Source organism: Lontra canadensis, unplaced genomic scaffold, assembly GCF_010015895.1.
Source record: "Lontra canadensis isolate GAN:19392208 unplaced genomic scaffold, GSC_riverotter_1.0 scaffold5, whole genome shotgun sequence".
Lineage (NCBI taxonomy): Eukaryota > Metazoa > Chordata > Mammalia > Carnivora > Mustelidae > Lontra > Lontra canadensis.
In genome coordinates this window covers 8,208,986-8,227,211 of record NW_022630999.1, presented here as the reverse complement: position 1 = coordinate 8,227,211, position 18,226 = coordinate 8,208,986, and the positions used below count along the sequence as shown (strand labels likewise).

Here is an 18,226-nt window from a genome sequence, read left to right as displayed (position 1 = left end):
TAATGTGCAATTTCCCCCCTATTTCTTAGCCTAGGCAGAGAACATAAACTTTTAGTATTTTGGTGTACAACTATGTAAATATGTAAATACCATAACATGTGAATAGACTTCAGTGTTAGGATGTCTTAGTAGAACCACTTAGAAGTTTACACACAGAAACACATGTGTAGTCATCTTCAACATGTCACTAACCTTCTGTCACAGAAAGGGCTGAACTCTTTCAATCCAAGGGAAGTAAACAGGCCTTCCCCCTACTTCCCTCCTGACACCTCAAAGCACGTCATGTGAATGATAAGCCTGTAACATCACAAGGCTGACTTCTGTAGAGCATATGTAAGAAATCAATGTTGGGTGCTTCAAGTGGTGAGCTTTTGCTTGTAAATGTTAAGGCAGTGCATGTTCCAATACCTTAGTGACAGAAAGGAGATGATGTTCTAAACCATATCTCCAAATAAGGAAGTAGGAAATCCTCAGGCTTCACCCCTGGTTCTTTGAGGTAATAGTTGCTCAAAGGGCAGACACGACCAGTAGAGAACTTTTATTTCTGTATTGAATGTAAACCCTCTAGTGTAAATGAAGAGTTGAGGCAGTCTGCACTCAACTTGCCGCAGTAATAAATAATTGTTCTGTGGGCTTCTCGATGCCGTTCCAGACTCACTCTTCAGGACCCAGTGCCTGCACAAGAGACTGCAATTTATTAGGTAACTCACCTGGAGCCTGTCTTCTGAGGAGGAATCTGCCTCACGGCTTTCCCGCTCCCTCAGGCTCCTACACAACCCATCTGCCTTGCCTCCCCACACAGACCTGACTTATGTGCTCCCCCACGATGACAAGCATCTATCTAGTCTGACAGACCGACTTGTGCTCATGTGTGCTGGTACAGGAGGAGCTGCTTTCCCTCCTCCCAGGCAACAGTCTTCAGCTAGAAATGTCGCTTAAAGACAGTGCTCAAGGGGCACCTGGGTGGCTCAGTGGGTTAAGCCTCTACCTTTGGCTTGGGTCATGATCTCAGGGTTCTGGGATCGAGAGCCACGCATTGGGCTCTCTGCTCAGCAGGGAGCCTACTTTCCCCCTCTCTCTGCCTATGTGTGATTTTCTCTCTCTCTGTCAAATAAATAAATAAAATCTTAAAAAAAAAAAGTGCTCAAGATGTTTTCCTCCTCCTATTTTTGAGCTGGGCTCCTGTTTCCTCAAAAAAGAGAGGTAGGGAGCTGCCAGCACATAGTAAAAATCCCCACATCCACTGCCAATGTGTTCAAGCCAATCGTGCTAAGCACCCCTTTCAGTGAGAAGAACTGAGGAGTAAGCAGTCTGGTTGAAGGAGCTTCTCATGTGGGTGTTTGACGATAGGAGCATGCCACGACGAATCCAAGAAAATAAATTTATTAAACTTTGAAGGAAAAAAAATCCACAGACATAAGGAAAGTTAAATATAAACTGCAGGACACAACTAGTCATACTAGTGAATAATGGCTTGTGTGGCCAGCAAAGTACCAAAATGACATTCTGAGACTGATTGAGGTATTTAGCTATTTTTGGCTATAGAAATTGTTGTCAGCCTATTGTGAAATAGTAAGATAGTTTTCCCAAGCACACAGTTTTAAGTTGAATTAGGTTCTACACCGATGAAATTGTATATGAAACTAAATTACGTAGCTCTTAGAGAAAACCATAGCAGCAAGGTAGCAGAAAATCTATTAAACACCTATTACAAAGTAACATGTTGAACTTGGAACACCCAGTTCTAGCTTTTCACTGTCCTTCCTGCAAGAAAGAGGGAATTTAAAATTACCAACCATTAAGCCTGTTTCCTAAAAAGGTCTGAGCTAAATGGCAAATATTATTTAAGTTACAGCTAACTTTAAAGTTTCATTAAATGTTAAAAAAAAAAAAAAGAAAAAAGAAAACAAAACCAAACTTAAAGTGAGAAGCATTCTTCAGTGAGATGAGATTCTTCTCCTTTGACAAACCTTTTGGGGAGCGATCCCAAAGCTCCTACGAATGGTGCTGAGATTACTAAGGGACAGAACAATAATTTATACCTTACTTCAGGCCCCTTCTTTTCCTTCTGACTACCCGCTTTGAGGCCAAGCCACTCAGAGGGGAAATAAAAAATGAGGAAACTTCTTTGTTTGCTACTTCAAATAAACCCAAGAAAGGGTTTGGTGAGGAAGAAAGTTTCCGCTATGGGTTTAAGAAATTTCTGACTTCTCAATGGGGATTTAAAATCTCATTCCGTCTGTTTCTTGTTACCAGGAAGAGCGGGTCTATGTCTGGCTATTGGCTGTGAAACAAAAACCTCTTTCTCGAAATTTTTATTCCATGATCTGGTTTAACTTCGCATCCACCTGCTTCAACTTACAAAATGCTTCTTGTACTTTATTCCCTTCTTCTGTAACCATGTAACAAAATCAAGTCCTGTCTGAAGAGATGCTACAATAGAGGTTCTGGGGCCTACCCTTCATGATCTGTCCACCCCCAAAACTCCCTCCACGTGTAGCCGCAGCACCCAAGCAGCCTGGCCCGAGGGCCTGGCTTATCTTCCCACTTCTCCTAGTATGGAGCTTTCTGACAGGAACCAAAATTTGGGCAAGAAAGAGTTTTTTTGTCTGCCTGTTTTGGTTTGACTGGTGCCTCTGTCTTTAAGTTTTCTCTACTAACAAATAGTTTTAAAAAAATTTAAATAAGATGAGCCTGTTCCAGTAATGCAGGTAACTACAATCATTTCAGAACTGTTTAAAGGGTTTGGGGAGGTATAAAAAGGGCCTGGTAAAAAACTAACTTGTTTATTTGTTTTTCTTTAGGTGTACTGATCAAAGCAGTAAACTAGCTTTCGACTGTAGTCGCTACATTCTTTCCAGGGGTTGGCATGAACTACAGTACACAGTGTATCGTGTGATAGAAAATAGCCATGCTTGAAGTGTAAATTATTAAAAATATCTTTATAAATTTTATGTCAAAATAAATGTTTCACATATCCAAACTATTTTTTTTGCCTTCTTACCTATAATTTTAGTTCCCAATTACTTAAAAAAAATTAGCCTGTGCTCTGATTTGCATTCCATTTTCCTGAACTGCAAAAGCCACCTGATTTTTCGCTTTTTCAAAAAGCATGATTCACTATACATTAAAAACAGCCATTCTATGCTTAGTATCACAAAATTAACACCCACATTAACAAGACAATCACCGCCACTAAACAGTCTTTGAGACAGTTCTTTAAAAATATTTACAATTCACAATAGGAATATCGATCTCATTAGGCCTTCTTCTTCTCTTTTTTAATATCATGTTTCACCATTTCAGGAAAAGGCATTTAGAATCCACTCCCCTATCCCCCCCGGAAAGGTTTAAACATTGTTTTGGTTTAAGCACTCCTGCCCTAGCCAACTCCTAACCATTAAATACGGACCTTGTGGGAAACCCCGAGAAAGGCTACGGCATGATTTTGTTCAGTTGGTCTGTGCTCACGTAGCCGCACGATGAGAGAAACTCCTTGTCAGGCAAGGGCAAGGCCGTGGCATTGAGCACGAGGCCCTGCGGAGACTGCACGATGTGAATGGAGGTGTAGTCCGGGACCGGCCTCTCCGAGCTCGGAGCCTGCTCTGCTGTCCCAGACTGGCCAGTGGTAGTGGTAAGGCTTTCTGTGGTGATGTAAATGTCTTCCTGGTTAAAGCCGGGCTCTGCATGTGATTCAGCCTCGACGTGAGGGGCCACAGTGATGCACTTTTTGGCATCTGCCTCGCAGAAGTAGGCACTGTCCATGATGAAGTTCGCTTGGCAGAGTGAGACCACTTCCGGAGGACTGTCACATGGGGACGTCCCTGCCTTATTCTTTTGGCCTGGGGAAAGGACCACACTCCCGGCTGGAGTAATGTCGCTTACCTGGGCATAAAAGTCGATGTTCGCCAGTGAACTCGGATTGCTCAGCTGAGGATGGGCAGCTTGATGAGTTGACTCAGTTCCACTGATAAGAAGTGGTCTTGGTTTGTCTTCCTTTGCCAGGATAACACCGGGCTGCTGAGTGGTAGGGGCAGTATCAGCAGAGGGTGAGTTATTTTGACTATTCTGGTCAAGGCACAACAGATCTACTTCCCCTTTTAACCTCTGTGGCTGAGCAACCTCTGAAGTACTGTCACACACATCACCGGCACTGAAGTCAGTCTCCAGAAGGTCAGGTTCATAACAGCTGGTACGTCCAGAGTCATCATCCTTCGCCCCAAGGATGTTTAGTGACTTCTCATGGTCATTGCTGAGAAGTCTGACTGTGTCTGATCCTTCTGTCTTTTCTTCTGGGTCATCAATATCCAGCTCAATGAATTCAACCCAAGAGTCATCGTTGTAGAATTCAGGTTTATAGTTATCATGAATGGCTAAGATTGTGTTCACCTCTTCTAATTTTCCTTCCTAGGAAACAGAAAGAAAATGAGATCTATGAAAAGAAACTCTCAATGATGAAAGGATTTGACAAATAACACTCAGACTGAAATTATGGTTATGATAAGAATGATAGTAACAAAACCATATAATGAGAAACACATTAGTGTAGAACTTTTAAATATGTAAGATCTTCTTATGATTTTAAGATCTGTTATTTGGGAACGCTTTTCTCCAGAGGGGTTAAAAATGAAACATGATACATAGAGCTTGCAAAAGCTCTCAACAAAAGACAATGGTCTTTGTCACTTAGGTAATTTATTAAGTACCTTGAGGAGATCTGGATCAATTCCTTTAATCTTTGGAACTGGAACAGGGGGAAGAATCAGCATCTTAATCCTTGAAAACAAAGGAAATTTTGGTTTGACATATCTATAGAATTATACATTCTCTTACATCAAAAGATAGGAATAAAATGTTGGTGGCAGTATTACTTATTCCAAATTTTCTGGTACTCCACATATGCAGAATATGAGAAAGAAAATACTGAGTAGTAAATGATGAGGAAAAACTATAGAAGAAAAAAAAGAACAAAAATCAACAGAAAAGCCCTCACGTGAAGCCAATTTAAATAAAACATGGTTTCCTAAAATCTTTTCCCCCCTTTTGTCTTTATTGAGAGCCACCATTAGTATTTGTGAATGAGAAATTTGATTCCATCGAAGGCCAATTTCCATTTCATCTATAAGGATGGTAATTTTAATGTACATCTCATCAGTAATTTGCAGAGAAGAGGTAGAAAGAAAAGAAAGAAGAGCCAATACACATGGAATCAAAATTATTTGCACCCTCAAAAAAGGATGGACTGAGCTAAGTTTGCACTGTGTGGCTCACATTAATTATAAAATTATTTAAGATGATCTCAGAAACCAGGTGTCATTGCAGGGTTCATTACAGTTGGGAAAGACTAAATTTGAACTATCTCTAACTGATCAATATGGATCTATATATCCAATTCTATGATGCACTTAAATGTTCTAAATATTTAAATTATTATTTTTAAAGATTTTCTTTCTTTATTTGACAGTGAGCAAACAAGCACAAGTGGGGGAGCATCAGGCAGGGGGCAGAAATAGATTCCCTGCTGCGCAGAGTCCAATTTGGGGCTCCATCCCAGAACCCTGGGATCATGACCTAAGGCCAAGGCAGACGCTTAACTGACTGAGCCACCCAGGAACCCCTTCAAATTATTTTTTGACCATAATTCATTTCAATGTCTATTCTGCCTGCCTTGCACTTTATCGTATCCCTAGCACTTAGAACAATTCCTGGCACATAGAAGGTGTTCAATAAACATTTCCTGAATAAATCTGAACACCTCATTTATCTAGTTCGTTAATAGCATTAACTAGAATTTATGTCTTAAAATTAACATTGCAGCTCTGGAAAAAAAAGCTTGGAGATTAGCAATTCTAGTTAACTCATTTATTGTTTTAAAAAACCCTATAAGTCAGAGATGCCACCTTTGAGCAGGGATGATAAACTGCTTTTGGGACGTTAGCTGATGATATTCCACTAAATGTGAATGGACAGTCAAGTCTATTCAATAGGGAACCCACGCTCTGAATATTTCCATCTGCCTTTTTACCTAACCAAGGAAAAAGCCAAATTCTGTTTTTTATATTGCTGTAAATGGCTTCCACTAGGTTTACTTAGCGGGGCAAGTGTTAAATCAAATTTGTACCAATGAACAGAAGATACAGGAAAAATACAAACTATTAATAATAACTGCTACTATTTTTTTGAATGCCTCTGATAAACCAGACTCCGTAAGATATATTTGGCACTAACCTGTGGACTGGCAAAGAATGGCCTGAAGGCCAAATCAGGTCTGCTCTCTGTATTTGTAAATAAAGTTTTATTGGAACACAGTCATATTCACTAGTGTACACATTGTTATGACTGCTCTCATGCCACGGTGGCAGAGCTGAGGAGTTGTGACTGAGACTGCATGGCCCCAGAAGCCTAAAAATGTACTCTCTGGCCCTTTATAACACAAGTTTGTCAACCACACACTAAACATTTTATTTAATTCTTATAACTACTAGGGAGGCAGTTAACATTATCTATGGAAAGATTTAGAGATTTAAGGAATGTATTTAAATCATATGCTAATTCTTGGCACAGCTGAGGCCCAAATCCAAAGTACCTAACTCCAAAACCCAGGCCCTTTGCCTTATGTCATCCTGCTGTGTTATCCTGCCGTGTGTCTCTCAATGAATACTTTAAATGTCAAAAACACAGAAAAATGCAATACAATTTTAATGACAGGAAGCAGATTCCTGAACGTCTGATGCTTGACTTTGTTATGTGTACCTCTCATTTTTTCCCCAGGATGGTGCACATGCTAGCTATCCGGGCGTGATGGCAGGCTTCATGCCAACGTGACGGACACTGTGGCCTTTAGGGCCCAAGCAGGTCATGCAAATGAATGAAGGAGGCCTGGGGTGAGGTCAGAGGGCGGTGGGAACGGTGATGGAGAACACAGGCCCTTCCGGAAGGGAACGGCTGGTCTTCTGCTTCAGCATAGGTTGCCATAGCGTGTAAACATTTTGTAGCAAATCCACGTAACACAAAGCAACGACACATGAGGATCTGCAGGCTGAGTCCGGCTTTTGGGTGGCGAGTGTGGTGCTTCTGTTTAAGGCCAATCCAGTTCTTTCTCTCCTGATTAGTAACAGCTCAAAGGCTGGGATGAACCGTACGGTGGGAATGACTGACAACACAGTATGGATAAACTGGCATGAAACTCTGTGACTCTTCTAACATTTTTATTCAAATCCAAATTACATTATAAATCTTGTTAATGATCTGGAAAGGGAAAAGTGGCATGGACTCAACACTTCCAATAACAGGCAGGACCTGAAGCCCTTTCGCGCCCTAACATTCCAGGGAAGGCTGACATTAAGTACCTCATTCTTTGGGGTATCATTTTAATCATTAGAACTTCATGTTCTTTCCACACCTGCTGACAACTCTCTTCTCCCATTTCCTACTTTCCTTGGAACACAGAAATGGAGACCACAACAAGGGTTTTTAGGGGCGAATGAAAGAACAAAACTAATTCTTTTCTACAGAGAACTTAATTTAGTACAGGAAATTTGAGAGTGCAATGAAGATTTCAGAGCAATTTTACAATTTGGTAATTCTAAGCGTCAAAGTTTAGAACTTCATTATTCTTAGGGAACACACTTTTGTACAAAGGTTAATATATTTTCAAAATTCTCTTTGTTGAGAGAATTATTTTTTCTTTGAAATCTTGTTAGCTAATATAATTAACATAACAAATTTACATGGCCTTCACAATGACTCAAAATTGACAGCTAATGTTAGGAGTGAATTACTTCATATATATATAGTGGGCATATCTACTGTAGTTACATGTAAATTAGCCCAACAACTGTACAGATCAATACATGCAAATTAATCAACACAATAATCTGCCTCCTTTGTGGTTGGCATTACATAAATATATAAATTACTTAAGATTCTATAAATGTATTTATTATTTTTTCCCCAGACAACTGAAAACTGTATTGTCTTGCTTTATAATACTTGTGCTTATAAAAGAAATGTTGCTAAAAAGCTAGATGCAAAATGGAATTCTGCAGAATGAATTTTGCTTTCCCACTGGTTTACATTATAGAACTGGAGATGCAACTCCAATTAAAAAGCTTTTGCAATGTATTCACATAGATACTGTTTTGATTTGCAGATGCCTCTACGCTTCAGCTGGAGAAAGTGTCTTCAGTTCTAGGTATGGTGACCCACCATCTTGGTTAGTCTGCAACTGGGAGGTTTTCCAAGGCACAGGACTTTCAGTGTTCAAACCAGGAAAAGTTCCCGGCAAACTGGGAGTGTTAGTCATCCTCATTCTAGAAGAAGGGGCAGGATGAACCAATGGGACTTAAGAAATACTCTAAATGTTAAGAAAATTTGCAATTGGTACTAATAACTTCTCCGATATTTTTCCTGTATTTTGTATTATAATTTCCTGTAGTCTGTGTGGAATTTCTTTCAGGAAGAAAAACAGTGATAGTTCTACAGCTCAAGGGAAATTTAAGGGTCCTACAGTCCAACATGCTTTTATTACCCATGAGAACATGCAGCCCAGAGAGGTTAAGAGACTCAAACAAGATCAAACAGCAGTATCAGAATAATGACTGGGACCTGAGTCGGGATACCAAGAGAATACAGAACACAATCTCTTCAAATTTAGAAAGAATTTTAGCTGTGTTTACAAATATGGGTAATTTGTAATAATTTAATTAAATTTAATAATTTCAATAAAACCTGGGTTTACTCGAAAACTCCATTAAATGAAGTCTAAAATGGTTTTATTCGATTGAATTATTTAGGTGGCTTTCGTTTGCCACTAACATTTGCTTGTCCAATAGGACTGTGTTAAATTTAGCTGAAGGTTCAGTGTCACTCCGTTGTCCTAGAATGAATGGGCCAGCTCGTTCAGGACTTGGAACAGATCAAGGGGCAGCTCTGAGATGACAGTCCTGTTAAGGAGGAACCGATCACAAGGTGTGTGGCCACTATCCTCAGCCTCCTTGTCCTATGCATTTTCCCAGGTAGAACGGACACCCAGCGATTCTTGATGATGAACACAACAAAGTGGCAAATGTGTAAATAGTGATAATATTTTACTGCATTAATTAAAATTTTCACCCATGATTTGCAAAAGAAATATCAAATAAACAAATGGAAACACATTGGGAAATCCAAACACTGGCAAAAACATCTAAATAGACTTTTTCACACCTACCTTTGCTGTTTAGAAAATATGAATAAAAATAATATCATCGTTAGCCCAAATATTCCAAAGATAATAATTAAGAACCATGGAAACTGGAAATCTGAAACACAAAAGAATATTATCTCACTCATAGAATTAGGAATAGTCAATGTTTACATTTTACTTTTCTTTTTCACATAAAAATATTTCTTAATTTATAATCATCTAGTAAAGTCAGTGATTTCTCTTGACAACCACTAAAACAGAATGTAATGATGTAGGAGTATCTGTTGTTTCAAGGGTATCTTTCTTCACTTCTTTAAATCTTTTCACATATAAAAAAAATCAAAATGAAGAAGAAGCAAACAGTTTAAGCACAATTTATGTTTATATAAAAAGTCCACAACAACTGTTTTAAGCACCTTATGTGTTCAGGGTGTATCATTAGTGGCTTCAGATCTAGAAAGAAATGCTATTTATCCTTTCTTTGGTTTATCCTTCTTTCCTTCCCTGCTTCCTCCCTCCCTCCATTTCCCTTCCCTCCTCCTCTCTCTCCTACCCCCTTTCCCCTTTCCTCCTCTCTCTCCTCCCCTTCCCTCCTTTCCCATCCCTTCCCCTCTGCTATTCCTTCCTTCCTTCTTCCCTCCCTCCCCTTCCCTCCTTTTCCCTCCCCTCCGCTTCCCTCCTTTCCCCTTCCCTCCCCTCTGCTCTTCTTTCCTCCCTCCCTTCCTCTCTTCCTCCCTCCCTCCCTTCCTTCCCTTCTATCTATCCATCCATCCATCTATCTATCTATCTATTATCTATTATCTATTATCTATTATCTATCTATCAATCATCTATCTTACGTATGGTAATATTTTTTTACCCTCCAGACTAAGAATCCATCAAAAAGATGGGGGCAAAGCTTCTATTTTTGAATCAAGACCGAAACTTCTTAGACATGCAGACATATTTTGCAGATTACAAAATATCCTTTGATAGAGGAAGATCACTACAGGGGCTCTCATCTTCTACTTGGTAGCAGAATTGGGGGAATTTGTTCATAAAACTTCCATTTCATTTCTTAAGACCAAGTGGCTACCAGCTACCTGCAGTAGGTTCCCAGCGTTCTCCACTTTTTAACTGAAATAAAGTTGATATACAATGTTCTCTTAGTTTCAAGTGTACAACAGGTGATTCAACAATTTTATACATTATTCAGCACTTAACCGTGATAACTATAGTTACCACCTGTCACCGTACAACGCTATTACAATATTGCTGCCCACGTTCTCTATGCTGCACTTTTCATCCCTGTGACTTATTCATTTTGTAACTGGAAGTCTGCACCTCTTAATCCCCTTCATCTGTTTCACCTAACCTCCCACATGTCCTCTCCTCTGGTAACCACGAGTTTGTTTTCTGTATTTACGAGTCTGTTTCTGCTTTGCTTTGTTGTTCATTTTATTTTGGTTTTTTAGATTACACATACAAATGAAATCACAGGGTATGTGTCTTTCTCTGTCCTACTTATTTCACTTAGCATCATACCCTCTAGCTTCATCTGTGTTGTTGTGAATAGTGAGCTTTCATCCTCATTACGGCTAATATACCATAACAGATGAAGACATGATCGATCGATCTACCTATCTATCTCTCATGCTCACTGCAGCATTATTTGTAATAGCTAAGATAACAGAAGCAGCCTAAATGTCCCCTAGTAGGTGAATGAATAAAACTGGTGTTTTCATTGGGTAAATACCCAGTAGTGGAGTTACTGGATTATATGGTATTTCAATTTTTTTAAAAAAAGATTTTATTTATTTATTTGACACAGAGAGAGAGAGAGATCACAAGTAGGCAGAGAGGCAGGCAGAGAGAGAGAGAGGTGGAAGCAGGCTCCCTGCTGGGCAGAGAGCCTGATGCGGGGCTCGACCCCAGGACCCTGGAATCACGACCTGAGTCAAAGGCACTGAGCCACCCAGGCACCCCGATATTTCAATTTTTAACACTCTATATTTTAATACTCTCTTCTTAAGACTCCATACTGTGTTCCCAAGTGGCTGCTCCAATTTACCTTCCCAACAACAGTGTAGGAAGGCTCCCTTCACTCCACCACAGGGTTATCTGCTTTACACGAAAAGACAGGTCGAATTGACTTTAATGCTGCTTTATTAAAAGTAGGATTTTATGTTGTAATGTTCCTTTGTTATTTTTATTTTCTTATTCAGTTATTAAAATCCCTAAGGGAGATATGATGGCTATTATAAAGAATTAGTGGAGGAGAGAACGCCATTTAGTATCTTGTGATATCTGTAAGTTTTTCTATCAATAACATATTCAGGAACATAACAAGCTAGAACTTCCCTTTTCTTTAAACATGGAAGGAAGAATCAGTTAAGAGATCTATGCTTAATTGAATTCAATGGCATCACAATAAACTTCAAGGGTGTGTGGCAAATGTACTTTTTGCTTTTTTAATTTTATTATTATTTTTAAAAAGATTTTATTTATTTATTTGAGAGAGAGCAAGAGAGAACAAGCAGGGGAGGGGCAGAGGGAGAGGGAGAAGCAGACTCCTCACTGAGCAGGGCGCCCGGCATGGGCTCAATCCCAGGATCCCAGGATCCCACCTAAGCTGAAGGCAGATGCTTAACTGACTGAGCCACCTGGGCGTCCCGCAGGTGTACTTTTTAAATCAGAATTTCATTGTATTAAATACGGTTTAAAAGATCAAGCCTGTTAACTAAAACTTAGAAAAAACAGTGCTACAGGCATTTTCATTTAAGTGCTCTCTAGTATCATGAGTTCTACCTGTAGCATCAACACAGAAATAGCAGTTCAGTTTCTCTACAGCTTGTGATTTCGTCCGCAGGTCTCAGCAACTCAGACAGAGCTTCAGTGCAGAGGCGCTACAGCTAATTCCCATGTGGGAGGGATCACTTTATACACCTACTGCTCATGGTTAAGCAGACTTCTTTCTGTGTCTAAAGTTCTAATTCTTTTATTCTGAATTCATAGATCCTCATTCTTTGAACTTGAATTATCTTTGTATTTTTCTTATATAGGTTCTTCTTTTTTTTTTTTTAAAGATTTTATTTATTTATTTATTTGACAGAGAGAGAGATCACAAGCAGGCAGAGAGAGAGGAGGAAGCAGGCCTCCCGCCAAGCAGAGAGCCCGATGCGGGGCTCCATCCCAGGACCCTGAGATCATGACCTGAGCCGAAGGCAGAGGCTTAATCCACTGAGCCACCCAGGCGCCCTGGATCTTCAAATGTTCCATGTCATTCTGGCACATAACTAGCACGCGACTTAATAAGCCTGTCTCCAGGTAAAAGCCATACCTAAACTTTCTAAAACCAGAGCTGCTGCCATTGACTAGCTACGCTGACATGGTATTAGGCTTTGCCTTCGATGTCACATATCTACCCATTCATATGGATTCACTATTTCTACACTATGCGTTTGAAAAGCAATTTTTTGGACTATCAATGCAAAACAAATTCATTATAGAAATCTTTAGAAATATAGAAAAGTATGAAGAAAAGAATTATCTGAAATTCTGACATCCAGAGATGACCCCATTGATGTCTTAGTGCATCTTCCCCTCTCTAACTTACACCTACCCCAGGACATCCCCTGAATCGAATCATCACAGACTAAGTTCTCCTCCCATTTTTGTAACGAACAGTATCTGTTAAAAAGAGTGAACTTGAGGTCTCTCACCCTGATATTTGAACACTCTGAAACGTAGGCAATGTATTACTCTATTAATAGACAAAAGCCACGTCGGCTGCCATTTTAAATCGTTTACCTTCTTCACATGCAAATGGGCTCATCTGAGGAAGTGCTACATAGAGCGCCTCACTGAACTCGCCGTACTTTTCAGAATTTCGTTGTCTGGATCTCACACGCACTTCATATTCTTTATCCAGCCTCAACGAGTAAACGGGAACTGATGTTGACAGTACAGGGTCCATCTTTCAAGACAAAATATAAAACTGATGGGTTAGTGAGACAACAACTTGACACAATAAACTCTACTAAGCGGTTTCTACATTTATATTCAAAATGAATTCTGTAAAGTAGATATTTTAAAATGCACTTTTGGTTGGGGGATGGTTGTTAGGTGTTGGCACTGTCAGCACCTGCTCAGCTGCCGCAAGGGTATGATCGAGCAGAAAGATGGCTGCCGTTGGCTATTCTATTTTTCTTTCTGTGTCAAGACTGTCATGGAGCCTGGATATTTCAGCAAATCCAGTATCAAAACTGACCACAGAAGAATCTAACAGACCAGTAACAATGGAAGACGGTGAGCGAGTTATCAAAAAACTGCCATCCCTCCAAACACCAGTCCCAGATGGTGTTACATGTCAGAAATATCCTTCATGAAGTAGAAAGCTCTTGAGCCATATGGTGGATTCAGAAGCTCCTGCAAAGAAGGCCACCTATCCTAATACCTTCAAAACAAGATCTGTCACCTCCTATTGCAAATGTTGGTGAAATGACACATTACTTGTGTGGCCACTGTGTGGCTTTCAACAATGCCACAACCACATTTCCCACGTGGAAGTTGCTCTTTCAGCAGCAGCTGTATGGAATCAAAGCCCGGGACCCGGTGCTTTGGTTGTGGAGGGAGGGCTTTTGAAACTTGTACCGAGAAATCCTTCCCCTACTGATGCAGAAGACCACCACACTGGCACTTAGGTTGGTCTGACGGAGGACTTATCTTGCTTTCTCTGAAAGCACATCTGTACTCCTGAGTCAGCAACCCCTAGTGTGGCTGCAGTCCTTTCAGGGACAACAGAAGCAATTTTTACTCCATTGAAAAGAGGTCAGACATTGCTTCAAGACTGCAAGCATCATGACAAATTTACAAACACGTACCAGGCTTTTAAGGCACTCAGATGCCATGGAATGAGAGAGTATTATCGAGGCTTGGTACCTGTTCTTTTCCCTAATGGATTTAGCAATGTCCTTTTCTTTGGCTTTCGAGGTCCCATTAAGGAGCATCTGCCTACCGCCATGACTCAGAGCACTCATTTGGACAATGATTTTGTCTGTGGAGGTCTGCTGGGCACCACATTGGGAATCTTGTTTTTCCCAGTTAATGTTGTGAAAACTCATCTGCAGTCTCAGATTGGTAGGGAATTCCAGTCATTTCCCAAGGTTTTCCAGAAAATCTGGCTAGAGCAGGACAGGAAGCTGACAAATCTTCTCAGAGGTGCTCACCTGAATTAATCATCGGTCTCTCATCTCTTAGGGCATAATCAATGCAACTTAGGAGTTCTTGTTAAAGATTATATGAAAGAAAGCATCAGTTAAGTGCCATTTATTAACTGAAGAGACCCAAGAAGAATGAAATTTGGCCATGTTCCTAATTGGCCAAATGCAAGTTGGTGTCGTAAGTTCAGGGCACAATGAATTATGGGCAAAGCTCTTTTCTTGAAGTGCCAACAAATTCAGAATTAAAGGTTATATCAGGAAAAAAAATAAGACTCATTGGAGGAGTTTGCTACTTAAAGGAAACTCAAGGCAAATAACTTTGTAAAGAAACATTCTGTTATATGGATCACAGTCCTCAAAGTTATTTTGGTATAAACCCAAAGATATAACAGACTTGTTTAAAGAAATGTAGCTGTATCTTTGTACTAGGCTGTCAGATATTCTACATACAATCAAAGCATAATAGAATTATTATGGAGCATGGTGGAACTATAATGAAAATTATGGCTACGGTGCTTACCCTTTGGAATATTATGATTTTGTACAAAGACATAAGAACAGGAAAAAAAAACCATATTGCCACACCAAAACAAATCATAGTCACATACACACACACATGCAGTTTGTTCTTCGGAAATTCTGGGTAGTCATTCAGAAGATCACAGAGTTGGAAAGGGTCTTAGAAAAACCATAATTGTCTATATTATTCTATTAGAAGCAACTACATACCCATTCTGCTTATTCTAGAGGGCTTAAAGTTACCTCAAATGACTACTATTCAAAATTTGCAAAGAAATGTCCCTAGAGAACCTGATGTGGGGCTCGATCCCAGGACTCTGAGACCATGACTTGAGTTGAAGACAGAGGCTTAACCAGTGAGCCACCTAGGCACCCCTATTTATTGATTTTAGAGAGAGAGTGTGAGCGTGTGCATGAGCGAGCTCATGTTGGGGGGGGGCGTGGCGGGGCAGAGGGAAAGAGAAACCCAAGCAGACTCTGGGCTGAGCATGGAGCCCGATGTGGGGCTTGATCTCACAACCCTCAGATCATGACCTTAGCCGAAACCCAGAGTCACCGTGTAACCAACTACACCACCCAAGTGCCCCTGAAGCTTCTTAACACGTTATATTTGCATGCCTAAGATGGTATTTTAAAGCATTTTTAAAACATAGGTGTCCAGTTTTGAAGCCCTAATTTCTGTTATTGTAAACAATATTATTTCATTACAGATTTCATTAATAACAAAACCAAAAAGAGGCCCTCAGTGATTTGATCTCTGCCCCCCTTTTATCTTCCCTCAACCCTTCAAAGCAGCCACACTAAACCTGATTTCATTTACATGGCCCCTACTGCCAACACTGAACTCTGCCACCTGCCTTTGAGGGTGGTCTCCTTCAGCCAACACTCAGTGCAAGGACTGTTGATATTCTAAGATGTCGCTCTTGGCACTTTTTCCTACTTCGTCCTGAAAGACGGTCACATCTCAGATTACTTCTTATACTTGTATTACACTGTGCAAATTTCTATATTACACTGCAGATTCCCTGGAGCAAACAGTGCCTTCATTATCTTTGCATTTCCAAAGCCCAGCACAATACGGGTATAGAGTGGGTGCTCGGGAGATGGCCCATACAATGTGGACAGTTCTTTGTCACCCATTACTTCTTCAAAAAAACAATACATTCTTAACTTGATTTAGCAGGTAAATAGCTGGGACCAACTACATCTTCATTAGTATCACTTTTATATTCCAAATGCATTTAATTAAAAAAAAAGGCACAGTTATATAAAATTCTACATTTTCAGTGGTAACTTGGATTCTGATTAGAAGCAACAGACAGTAGGGACACCTGGGTGGCTCAGTTGGTTAAGCCACTGCCTTTGGCTCAGGTCATGATCCTAGGGTCCTGGGATTGAGTCCCACATTGGGCTCCTTGCTCAGTGGGGAGCCTGCTTCTCTCTCTGCCTCTGCCTGCTTGTGCACATGCGCGCTCTCTCTCTCTGACAAATACATAAATAAATAAAATCTTAAAAAAAAAAGAAGCAACAAACAGTAACTTTCCCCCCTCCACTTATGAACCTCACTTGTTCTTTAAGCTTATGGCACTTGTGCTCATAAACCTATTAGAGTGCAAATTTCTTCAGCAGAGGTCAATGCTTACAGATGAACTCTCGGTGTTCATGACAACTCTGTCTGAGACCGTTTTAAGAAATGCCAAGAGGATGTAACTTCACTTATAAAAGTTAAGTGAAGTAGAAGTTAACTGACCCCTTTGGAAGATCTAATGAGATTCAGCAGGGAGGCGATAAAAAATGCGACAAAGCCAAGCTGGGATGCAGACCTGAATGGCCAACGACTAAGTCCCATGCTCCCAGGGACCTGGCTCAGGTATGAGCTTCGTACCCATGTATCAGCTGAAACCCAGCTAGATCACTGGATTTTCAGGGTTGAAACTATTATCAGTAAATCTATCAATGCTGACATTTGGATTCACATCCTTGCCTTCCCTAGACCGTCAAACTTTTCGTTTCAGGACTCCTTTACACCCCCCAAAATTACTGAGAAGCGCAAAGATTTTGGTTCATTTGGGTTATGCTTATCACTATTGACCACTTAGAAACTGAAACAGAAATTTTAAAATTAAAATAATATTAAATTGATTTTTTAAAAAATGAGTGTATTCTCCAAAACCACATAGAATTTTGTGAGGAGACGGACACTGTTTTGCATTTTTACACTTGGACCGGTCTCTTTAATGGCTGGCTTAATACCAGATGGCTGTAGTTTTGCATCTGCTTCTGTGTTTGTTTGTTTCCTAACAAAGGGTTGCACGTATTTATTACTGAATCAACCTACTGCAGCAGAAGAATAGTAACAGAGAAAAATCATTTCCCTGATAAAACATGCCTATTGTTCAGGTAGCAGAGATGTTTACAGAGTAACAGGATAGGAACACTGCAGAAATATGGGAGCCATCTCATGTGCGCGATCCCTTAGAGACACAGCTTGGTTCTTCTCCGATTTTACCAATTTTCGTCCAAATCCACCAGGGTATGGGATGATTCTGCTTTTGTTTCTTGGCTAGGAATCGTTTGATCCTGAAAGTCTTGCGAGAAGACAAGGCGAGGAATAGGCTATGAGAAACATGAGCCACATCTGCTTCTCTATTAAATTTGTGTTACATCTGTTGTGTTGTTTTGGTTGAAGTGCATTGAATAGGATCTGGTCTCACACAGATACATAGTGAAGAAAAAGTGGGATATTTTATTTTATTATTTATTTATTTTAAAGGTTTTGTTTATTTATTTGACAGAGACAGAGAGTACTAGCAGGGGTAGCAGCAGGCAGAGGGAGAGGGAGAAACAAGCTCCCAGCAGAGCAGGGAGGCAACGTGGGGCTCCATCCCAGGACACTGGGATCATGACCCGAGCTGAAGGCAGATGCTTAACTGACTGAACCACCAGTTGTTCTTTCGAGATAAAATGGTGTCCCATGCAAAAAAGCAGCCGGTTCGCTGGCAACTCAGCCATTTGAGTGTCTTGCTCAGACAACCGTGGGCAGCTCAGTACCCTGCAGAAGTGCCTTATGTGTCCCTGACATGTGTCACCCAGAATACTAAAAAGCTAGGTCATCAAAGGTACCCCAAAATGGGATATTTTAATAGCCTTTTCAAATAATTGTGGCTATTCTTCTTCTTCTTAAGATTTTATTTTCAAGTAATCTCCATTATTTAATACATTCTATTTTAATTTTTTAAAAAAGACTTCATAACCTCAAGTTTCAGTCAAATGTTTATTCAGCAACTAGATATTGAAATACCTACTATGCGTAAGGCAC

The 18,226-nt window shown here is 40.2% G+C and overlaps 1 protein-coding gene and 1 pseudogene across 4 annotated transcripts in view; one reads left to right on the top strand and one right to left on the bottom strand.

Moving 5' to 3' along the window:
• Nucleotides 1–1,364: 1,364 nt before the first annotated feature.
• The window catches only part of GHR (growth hormone receptor), a 252,875-nt gene continuing 236,013 nt past the window's right edge, over nt 1,365–18,226 (bottom strand). For all 4 annotated transcript variants that reach the window (XM_032851405.1, XM_032851404.1, XM_032851402.1 and 1 more), the window contains 4 exons: nt 12,977–13,142; nt 9,212–9,302; nt 4,707–4,776; nt 1,365–4,407 (listed from right to left, as the gene is read on the bottom strand). In XM_032851405.1, the coding sequence (XP_032707296.1) occupies nt 3,436–4,407; nt 4,707–4,776; nt 9,212–9,302; nt 12,977–13,142 (1,299 nt within the window). In that variant the 3' untranslated portion in view covers nt 1,365–3,435. The remainder of the gene's footprint in view (nt 4,408–4,706; nt 4,777–9,211; nt 9,303–12,976; nt 13,143–18,226) is intronic.
• LOC116864133 lies at nt 13,564–14,470 on the top strand (annotated as a pseudogene).